General features: G+C 45.3%; 2 protein-coding genes across 2 annotated transcripts; both read right to left on the bottom strand.

The window, feature by feature from the left end:
- Positions 1 to 4,516: 4,516 nt before the first annotated feature.
- LOC109622701 (secretory phospholipase A2 receptor-like) lies at positions 4,517 to 6,539 on the bottom strand. The gene is made up of 2 exons (XM_020077116.3): positions 5,014 to 6,539; positions 4,517 to 4,945 (listed from the first exon to the last, which is right to left on the bottom strand). The coding sequence occupies exons 1-2, from the start codon at positions 5,092 to 5,094 to the stop codon at positions 4,577 to 4,579; spliced, it is 450 nt and encodes a 149-aa protein (XP_019932675.2). The 5' UTR covers positions 5,095 to 6,539; the 3' UTR covers positions 4,517 to 4,576.
- A 17-nt stretch (positions 6,540 to 6,556) lies between these two features.
- On the bottom strand, positions 6,557 to 6,967 carry LOC109622702 (lectin subunit alpha). The gene has a single exon (XM_020077117.3). It carries the CDS (start codon positions 6,965 to 6,967, stop codon positions 6,557 to 6,559), a length of 411 nt encoding a protein of 136 aa, XP_019932676.3.
- Positions 6,968 to 10,319: the final 3,352 nt, after the last annotated feature.

Below are 10,319 nucleotides of genomic sequence, written 5' to 3'. Positions count from 1 at the left end.
TCGCGGATGGGACCAGAAAAATGACGGCGATATGGACGACGGGTAAATACCCCGTCCAAGAGTTGGTGTCTACTGTAAATTTCCGCACTACAGATTCGGCGGATTGCCGCAAAATTGCCTCCAGCCTGTTTTGGATGACACGTGCTTGCTGCCCGGTTGCTGCGATGCGAAAGTGGGCGATCGTCGGCGGCGCGGTCTCTCCCTTGGTCTCTCCTGACCGACCGGCTCGAGTCTTCGTATCGCTGACGACCGACGACGTGCGCGTCGCGAATTCGCGAAGTCGCGATGTCTGATGGAGCGCGAATATTGTTGTCGCGGTTGGGTCGCGGGTTCGATGTGCGCGAATGTTGACGATTCGCATCTCTGCGCATAGGGTGCTAAACTGGTATGCCACATCTACTATCTACGAGGGCTTCGTGGTCGCCAAAGTAAACGGGGTCTTCTTCTGTAGCTGTTATGCGCCTCCGCGGTGGCCGATCGAGCAGTTCACGCAAATGCTGGACCGCATAACGACCGTGCTCACAGGGCGAAGGCCTGACTTTAATGCCTGGGCCGTGGAATGGGGAAGCCGTTTCACGAACCAGCGGGGTCAGATCCTGCTAGAAACACTAGCCATCTTAGATGTCGACTTGGCTTATGTCGGTACCAAGAGTACCTATAGTCAAAACGGGGCGGAGTCAATTATTGACGTGACCTTTTGTAGTCCTGGCTTAACAAGTAGGGTCTGGGACCATTTGGGCAGGAACACCTATTTTGGGCACTTGCTGCTATAACTCAGTTAAATTCAAACCAATTGATATGAAATTTTGTACATGGCTAGATACTGTGCGTATCTTACCGTATTCCAAAATTTAAGTCAATTGGTTTGAATTTGCCTGAGTTATAGCAGCAAGTGCCCAAAATAGGTGTTCCTGCCCAAATGGTCCCAGACCCTAGTTCGAACTGGAGAGTAGATGATGGCTACACTCACTGCGACCACCTGGCGGTTCGCTACAGTATCGAATACAACAACAGCAGACAGCGGATAGAAGAAGAGGCGGCTAGGCCAAGGCCAAGCCCTCGCAGGTGGAAGACATCATACTTCGACGAAGGGGTATTTAGGGAGGCGCTCCACCGTGAGCGAAACTTATTCGGTTTAAACGGCGACGAGCTGGTAGCGGTGCTCTCGCGTGTGTGCGATGCGACCATGCCTAGGCGAGTCCACCCTAGAAATGGGAGGCCACCCGCTTACTGGTGGACCGACGCGATTGCGGAGCTGCGCCGCGCCTGCCGACGGGCTAGGCGGCGGATGCAGTGAGCACGATCAGAGGAAGAGCGAAATGAACGGCGGGTGGTGTTCGCCGCTGCAAAAGCCGCGCTTAAGACCGAGATAAGAGAAAGCAAAAAGGCCTGCTTCGAGGGTCTCTGTCAGAGTGCCAATACGAACCCGTGGGGTGACGCCTACAGGATCGTTATGGCCAAGACGAGAGGTGTGATGGCTCCTACAGAGCAATCTCCAGAGATGTTAGAGGGGATCATCGGAGGGCTTTTTCCGCGTCATGACCCTAGTCCTTGGCCTCCTTTCGTAGAACAGCCGGGGACTGGGGCTTTTGAGGAGAGGGTCACCGATGTGGAACTTGCGGGAATAGTTAAGTCCCTTAGCGTAGGTAAGGCCCCAGGTCCGGACGGAGTTCCGAACCTGGCCTTAAAAGTAGCTATTGCAGAGGCTCCCGAGATGTTCAGGTCTGCTATGCAGAAATGCCTGGACGAGGGAGTTTTCCCAGAAGCTTGGAAGAGGCAGAGCCTGGTACTATTGCCAAAGGCGGGGAAACCACCCGGAGACCCGTCGGTATATAGACCAATATGCTTGATTGACACGGTGGGGAAGGTGCTCGAAAAGATCATCCTCAATAGAATGTTGAGGTTCACCGAGGGCGAAATTGGTCTTTCGAGCAACCAGTACGGCTTCCGGAAGGGGAGGCCCACCGTAGACGCTATCTTGTCGGTTACAAAAACCGCCGAGAAAGCACTCGAGCCTAAGAGGAGGGAAATTCGCTTTTGCGCGGTAGTGACTCTGGATGTAAGGAATGCGTTTAATAGCGCCAGCTGGTCTGCAATTGCCGATGCGCTCTTGCGTCTGGGGAAACCGGAGTACCTGTACAAGATTCTCGGAATTTACTTTCAGAATCGTGTACTAGTCTACGACACGGAGGTGGGTCGGAAGTGCTTTCACATAACCTCAGAAGTCCCGCAAGGCTCCATCCTGGGTCCGGTGTTATGGAATGTCATGTACGACGAGGTGTTGAGGTTAGAGTACCCAGTGGGAGTGGAGGTTGTCGGATTTGCTGACGACATTACGCTCGAAGTCTACGGTGAAACGATCGAGGAGGTGGAGTTGACTACCGACCACTCGATCAAGGTTGCGTGGATGCAGTCCAGGAAACTGGAGCTGGCTCACCACAAGCCAGAGGTGATGGTTGTTAACAACCGGAAGTCGGAGCAGCAGACGGAGATCAGTGTAGGAGAGTGCACTATCCTGTTGCAGCGCTCCGTCAAACACTTGATGATCGACGATAAGCTTACCTTCGGTAGCCACGTCGATTATGCCTGTAAAAGAGCCTCCACAGCTATTGCGGCACTGTCCCGGATGATGTCCAATAGCTCCGCGGTGTACGCCAGTAAGCGCAAGCTTCTGGCTAGTGTTGCTACGTCCAGGCGGCCAGGCGTGGGCACCGCGCTAAGTACTAAATACTACCGACGGAAGCTGGAAAGTGCTTATAAGCTTATGTTGCTAAGGGTTGCGAGCGCGTACCGTACCGTGTCACACGACACTCTCTGCGTCATTACTGGTATGGTGCCTATCGGCATCCTTATCAGTGAGGACATGGAGTGCTTCGAAAAGCGCAGCACAAGAGGCATACGCAGGACTGCCAGGATGGCCTCTATGGTCAAATGGCAGCGCGCGTGGGACAGTTCCACCAAAGGAAGGTGGACCCATAGGTAGATACCGAGGGTAGATAGTTGGATTAATAGGCGTCATGGGAAAGTTACATTCCACCTGACACAGGTCCTTTCAGGCCATGGTTGCTTCCGACAGTATCTGCATCGTTTCGGTCATGCGGGTTCTCCAGAATGTCCGGTTTGTGCTGGAATGCCGTTTCAACGGCTATGCCCTGCGGTAGAAATCGAACCTTACAACGATTAAGTGTGGCCACGGGGAGAACATCCTGGTAGCGTTGTTGTCGTTTTACTGGGTTGGATCCGAGCCCGCGGTTGGAAAGGGGTCCCCGGCAAGGTCGGGGCAGGTGGAGACGCTGCTGTCTACAACCTTCTGGTGCATCTGATAGGGCCTGAGCATTCAGCAAGTCAAATCACGTTGCATACAAGTATCAGTTAATGATGCATGCAGAACAGTTAGGCGCGGGCGTGGTGGTTGACCCTGTCCGCTTTCCGAGGACAAAGGAAATGATGAGGACCATTCGGGAAACTGGCTAAGCGCCAATATGCTATCTTGATGGACTCTCCAAAACGAGTCATCGATGTTTGTTGCTGCAGGCTACGCAGCTAACCTTGAGGATGCGCTGTGCACTGGCTCCCCTCTGAAGCAATGCCTTCTTCCGGAGAGTACCAGGGGTTTGGCGTCCATAGTGGGTTGAGAAAGCACAAGTTCTGGTTTTTGCTTTTGCTGTAGAAGACGGATTTATACCTCACATTACCTGGACTACCCACCTCTACCACTACCTGTTCAGATGTCCAACCCCAAAGAGGAAAAAAACAAGGCACCTGACCTGGAGGGTTATTGACCAATAACCTTACTTAGCTGCATAGGGAAAACACTCAAGCGAATGGTTAATCGTCACCTGCCAACAGAACTGTAAAGGCATGAACGAAACCACCCACGCATTCTGATGCGACTATGGCACGAGTACGTTATTTTCGTTTGATTAACTTCCCCCTGATTTACGGTACTTAAAAAGGGGTGTTGGAAATTTCTACATATAGAAATATAGAATCCCTCATCTCCACCCTGTTCAACAATGCACGCGGCAGCGGCGGAGGCGGCCAGATGGAAATGTATATGTTCTATTGGTGAAAAGTTGATCCTCTTACACCATTCAGGCACAGGCGATGGAGCCGAAGCGAAACCTGGTAATTGGTGAGCTATAGTTGGTCTTCTTGCCATCAGCTAGCAGGATAAACTATCTTCATTAGATAGGGCAGGGAGGGGCAGGGCAGCTCCACATCATCGTTACAAACCAGAACTGACCTGACAGTGCAGACCATGGATGGTAAAGTTGGAAGTTTCAGGTCAGGGCGAACCAATGAATATTGTTAAGTAGACCAAAAAATTACTTTCGGGTGGACTCTCGGTTCGGGCGAAGGATGATGACTTGATTAATGGCATCGGTCGTTATTATTACAGGGATTTGTATGGAGAAGTGATTGTTATAATATGATTCAAACAGAAAAAATACAAAAAAAAAGGAAAATCGTGAGAAATGTCAAGAATTTAAAACATGAGAAAACAAATCTGATATCAATAGAAAACTAAAACAATCCTTTAATCAATCATGCTCTTCTAGCTTGATTAATAAATTCAAGTGTGCACCTTTTCACAAACGTAGTACCTTTTACGCCGACATTCGCTTTTGCGCCAGTGCCACCGGTAACTCCTCTTCAGATAATACAGGACTTCAATGCAATGCTCTTCGCGGGCTTTGCTCACGTTATCCAGCTTCTTCTTCGGCTTCCAGTTGGTGAATTCAACCCTTCGGCCGGTGGCAACCCATGTGAACGTTCCTTTGGTGGCCAAATCGTTAGCACCAATCCACACGGCACACTTTTCGGTACAGTTGAGTCTCTTCGCAATGAATGTCTGGAGGTGATGGTAGTCTGTTCGATTTGCTACTGACACCAATTGCGTACCGTTGGCTTTGCAGTGATTGAAGGCATCGTGCCAGGTTGCCTGTGATAAGCAGTAAGATGAGCAAACTATCCTAATCACACAATTTTAATAAAATAATAGATTCTTACCTTTTCTTTTGAGACGACATAATGTTTGGAACCTAATACGGTACAAGTATAGATCAAGAGAACGAGAATAATTGATTTCATCTTTCTACAAGTAGCGTTACTCACACACTGAATCAGAGCACTTCGATGAGGTTGGCTTTACTGTGGGAATCCCAGTATATACACACCAAAAATTTGATTCGCCTTCCAGCAAAATAAATTGCTGAACCGCCTCCAGCAAATAAATGTTTACTGTAAAATCAGCAACGTTAATTCGGATTGCTGAAGATTCAGCAAGTCGCAATAATTACTGGTTCAACCAGCAAGGCATCTGTCAAACACTTAAAATTTGACGGCAAGCCGAAGAGAATAAACAAATACCGAACAAGTTCTTTACAGTTCTTCAGGATTTTATCGCGAAAGTTTCCAAAAATCTGCACAATTAAGGTATGTTAAATCACCTAAAAGGTGTTTTGTACAAGGCAAGTGAGTTCTCCTTCAAATTGATCTTTCCAGATGCAGCTGAATTGTCTCTTCATTGGATTGCTGTTGGCAGCTGGGAAAGAGACGACCGCGACAGCTGGAATTATATTACCAATTGAAGTGTTTTAGCCTTAGGAAACTGTACGAGAGATACAGGAATAAATGATTGTAATTTAGGATTTTCCTGTGTTGTGTTATTTTATTTCGAAAACCGAACCCAAAATAATCTCAAAAGTTTTGCTGGTTCCTCAGCAATATGAGCCCGAAAGAGAGATGTTGCAGATTGCTGAAAATTCAGCAAAATAACTGTCAAAACGAATTGCTGTAAGTCCAGCAAAACAAATTTTGCTGAATGCTTTGCTGGAAGTACAGCACAAAAAAATTCAGCAAAATTTTGCTGATTACCAGCACTAAAAATTTGGTGTGTAGGCTGAGATGAAATGAGCATAGGTCACCGTTACGTCACCCCCTTGCAACGAATCAACAATGGCTATGCTTTGTGCCCTATGCCAGGAATTCCATATATGTATATGTACAGATTTTTCTGTATTTTACAGATTTTTGAGCATCCGTACAGATTTCGTTTTATATGAAACACCGATTTTTGGGCAAGACGGATTATTTATTGTTGTATGGGATACAGATTTTTCACACACAATTTGTATGGGATACAGATTTTTGAAAATGGTGATGCCTAGGGTGATGCAGATTTTTCAACAAATCATCTTGCATTCCCTGTCCTATGCTCATGTTGTTTTTTTCTTCTATTGGTGGGCATGAATTTAAAAAACCTCTAGAGTCTAGACTGACCATCTGCTCAATTTTTCAAATCAACAACAGCGTACAATGCAATGAAATTTAATGAGCTTTGACAGACCATGGTTTTCCGGCGAAACAAATTTAGCTGATACTTGAGATGCTTGATTATTCAAAATTAATTGTTCTGTTCACAAAGAGTTTTCGTGGAAAGTATATAATTTCTATATCACTTTTACAAAGCGAATACTGTACAACTATAATGATGTTATATCAGAAGATTTTTTTTGACTGTGTGGAAATAAATCTTTATTCACTGATTTATTCAACTAAACTCCTGTATACAGTTATTCACTCTCTCGCAAACGAAATACTTCTCATGCTTGCACACGCTATCGTTCCACTGCCATAGAAAATTATCCTTCGGATGGTGCAGAACTTCAACGCAGTGCTCCTCCAGTTCCCCATGTTTGTTGTCCGGTTGGTTCGATTTCCAGTAGGTAAACCCAACCCTTCTACCGGTGGCCGTCCAAGTGAATGTTCCTTCACTGCCCAAATCGTTGGCACCGATCCACACCGCACAAAGCACTGTACAGTTTAGCTCCCGTGCAACGAATGCCGTCAGTTGATTGTAGTCTGCCTGATTGGTTATCGAAACCAGCTCCATTCCGCTGGATTTGCAGTGATCGGATGCCTGGTGCCAATTTGCCTGTAGGTTAGTGGAAGAGTTAAGCATTTCCTGAAATTTTGATCGGATATTAGTTCTCACCTTCAAGTTTGGAATAATATAGGAATTGGAACACAACACATGATAGACATAAGGAAGTAGAAGGAAAATAATCAATTTCATCTTTACCAAAGTACCGCTAGTAACTTACTGGTTGAGAAATCTCAGACAAAATCGGATGAACTATAAAAGAGAAGCTGAGGTGAAATGGACAAAACACAAATTTTAAACAAACCTAATTTTGTTTTACCTGTTTTTACTTGACGATGACTTTATTAAAGAAAAAATATCATAGGCTTCACGTATGTGTTTGAATGTTTCCAACAAGATTGACAAAGCGTGTTGTTCAATGTTCCCCAACTACTCCAGATCGTATTGACTGATGATCTCAATGACATATTTGTAATTCTAATCAATCCTACAATGCAATGGGATTACCCAGTAGAATAAAATCGCTCTGTTTGTGTTGCAAATTACTTTGAACGATTGCTGATAAGAAGCGCTCTCTTCCTGAGGAGTATACCTTGTTGTACGACTTACTAACAAAAATCTAGCTGTTTCAACATGTACTCGATGTATTTGGTGTTAATTTTACTAGTAATGTGCATGTAATATCTTTCCATCTCATACGAGCAGGAAGTTCTGTAGCTATAGTGATAGAAAGTCCTTTGGATAATATGGAACTCAAGTTCGTAGCAAAAACATTCATATAAAAATCCACATCTCCTGACTTTGATTCTGCTGCTTCATGAAATCTTCCATATATTTATACCCTTCCGTTGAAACTATGCCAAATGTAGCATCCTTCTCCACTGGACTCGGTCCTGTGCCAATCGCTTCTAGTTAGCTTGTACCTACGTTGAGTGCTCTGATCTGAGATCCTCTTCAACCGGAAACAGCCATCTTGTGCGCGGTCTGACATGGAAGCACCGGCTTCCATGTCGCTCTTCCGGCATCCTTGCGACGTGACCAGCTAAGCTCAACCAGATGAGTTATTTTTTTAGCTTGACAATGTATTTTTCTCGTTAAACTTGGTATAGCTCGTCTCAGTAATGCTGCAGTATGGAACTCGGCAGGAAATGGAACGTTACAAACAAAAGCGGAAACAGCAGACCCGGCTTTTCGGGAGGAAAAGCACCACCTAGAAGAAGTGAAGTGCAAAGAAATGAAACTACTGTAGCGTTCCCAAGAAGCAGGGAAGTTCTATAAGTAGCTCAACTCATCCCACAACGGCTTCGTGCCACGAGCCAAAATGGGCAGGGCTAAGGACGGGAGCTTCCTGATGGACGGACGTGAGATGATCAAAAGGTGGAAGTGGCACTTCGATGAGCACCTGAAGGTATGGAGAGCGCAGACATGGCGGGCAAAGGTAGCGGGAGAAATGATTGCCTCAGTAGAGCAAGAAGCAACAACGAGCCTACTCGCACTCTGGGGGATGTCAAGGATGCTATCCAGCAGCTCAAGAACAATAAGTCAGCAGGAAAGGATGGTGTTGAAGCTGCACTCATCAAAAAGGTTCCGGAAAAGTTGGCGACCTGTATGCACCGACTAATAGTCCGGATCTGGGAGACCAAATAGCTACTGGAGGAGTGGAAGGAAGTAACCGAAGTTGGAGATTGACAGCCACGAACCTTGTCTCTCTCTCTCTCTCTTCTTGGCGTAACGTCCTCATTGGGACAAAGCCTGCTTCTCAGCTTAGTGTTCTATGAGCACTTCCACAGTTATTAACTGAGAGCTTCCTCTGCCAATGACCATTTTGCATGCGTATATCGTGTGGCAGGCACGAAGATACTCTATGCCCAAGGTAGTCAAGGAAATTTCCTTTACGAAAAGATCCTGGACCGACCGGGAATCAAACCCGTCACCCTCAGCATGGTCATGCTGAATACCCGTGCGTTTACCGCCTCGGCTATATGGGCCCTTCCGAGCCTTGTATTTCGGAAAATATTTTTTTATCTGTATTAACGAGATTTTTAGCCCTAGGCTAGTTCATCTCGGAACCCACGCCTTACTTCCCTTCCGAAGAAAGAACCCACATTTTGCGAGTTTGTTGGGAGTGGGATTCGATCCCAGGTCCTCGGCGTGATAGTCATGTGTTCTAACCATCACTCCTGGTCCGCTCCCCTGGAGAAATATTGTTAATTCAGTTTTATCTTAAATTTGATGCAATACTAAAATGGAAAATAATAAACGTTCTCCAGTTTTACCATGTATTCTTTCAAAGTTGTCTTGAACATGATATTTTGTTTAGAAATATTTTCAGCAATTTTGTTGAGAGCGCCTCCAAGATATTTTTTTGTTTCTGCATGATTTCCTTCAATTTCTCCAATTTTTTTTTCTTGTATAAGAAATTCTTCTTAGAATTTCTCCAGAGGCATCTCCAGGAGTTTTACCAAGAGTTTCTTCAGCGAATCTTAAAGAGCATCCTTTCTTTAAAAAAACCCTAGTACTTTTGTCTGCGATTTCAGCAGGAATTTATGCGAACATTTTTAAGAGACTGCTTCAGAAGTTGCCCTACAGATTTCTCTACAGAAATCCCTCCGGAAATTTCTCAAGAAATTTTTCCATGGAACTACTTTCCAAGTTCCTCTAGAATATTTTCATGAACTTTGACGAGCAATTAAGGAGGCACCTTAAAGAGTTTTATCAGGTATTCTCCAAGGCCTCCAGAGATAACTTGAGAAATTGCTTCGGGATTTTTTTTTTTATCCAGGAATGGTCGATAATTTATTTCAGGAATCTCCAACTTCAAGAATGACCTCACCAAGATTTTTCAGACAATTTTCCAGGGTTTTTGTTCAGAAATTCCATCAGAGATTCTTTCACCGTCGTTGGCAGTTTGTCGACCAATTCCTGGAGAAGAATTGGATTTGTTAGATGTTTCTCTAGCCCTACTGCCTTCAGATGACAGCAAAGGTTTTGAACTACCAGGCCAATGCTGACCAGTGTCTCGAATCGATCGGGCTTCGGAGGGGGGTGGGGGGGGGGGGGGGGTTGGGTTTGTGGTCGCCCGAACCTTCACGATCATATTATTGACGATTTGCTCTGGGCGCCCGTACCCGGGTAGAGGTAAAATACTGACGATCAAAACATGATATTGGTTTGATTGATATAAGAGATAAAAGATCTGAAAATAATATCTGAAAAATGTTCCTGGAACATCTGAACAATATCAAAATTTTGATATTTCAAGATCATATGAATAGCTCGCTGCTATTGGTTAGAATATCTTACAAAATCTAAATATGATTTGATGATGATGTTCCAGGAGTAAATTTTTGATTTTATTTTTAGTTCTTTTATCTTGTAGGGTAAATGATGATGGTTGGACCAATTTGAGTGATTCCTACACTTAGTCAAA

Source organism: Aedes albopictus, chromosome 1 (assembly GCF_035046485.1).
Source record: "Aedes albopictus strain Foshan chromosome 1, AalbF5, whole genome shotgun sequence".
Taxonomy (NCBI): Eukaryota; Metazoa; Arthropoda; class Insecta; order Diptera; family Culicidae; genus Aedes; species Aedes albopictus.
This window is presented reverse-complemented; position numbering and strand designations above follow the sequence as displayed.

What these genes read in the sequence shown, in the direction of transcription:
- LOC109622701 (XM_020077116.3), bottom strand. Translation starts at nt 5,094, where the DNA reads ATGAAATCAATTATTCTCGTTCTCTTGATCTATACTTGTACCGTATTA. An exon ending in ATGTCGTCTCAAAAGAAAAG is followed by an intron (nt 4,946 to 5,013) that starts GTAAGAATCTAT and finishes TGCTTATCACAG; the next exon opens with GCAACCTGGCACGATGCCTT.
- LOC109622702 (XM_020077117.3), bottom strand. Translation starts at nt 6,967, where the DNA reads ATGCTTAACTCTTCCACTAACCTACAGGCAAATTGGCACCAGGCATCC.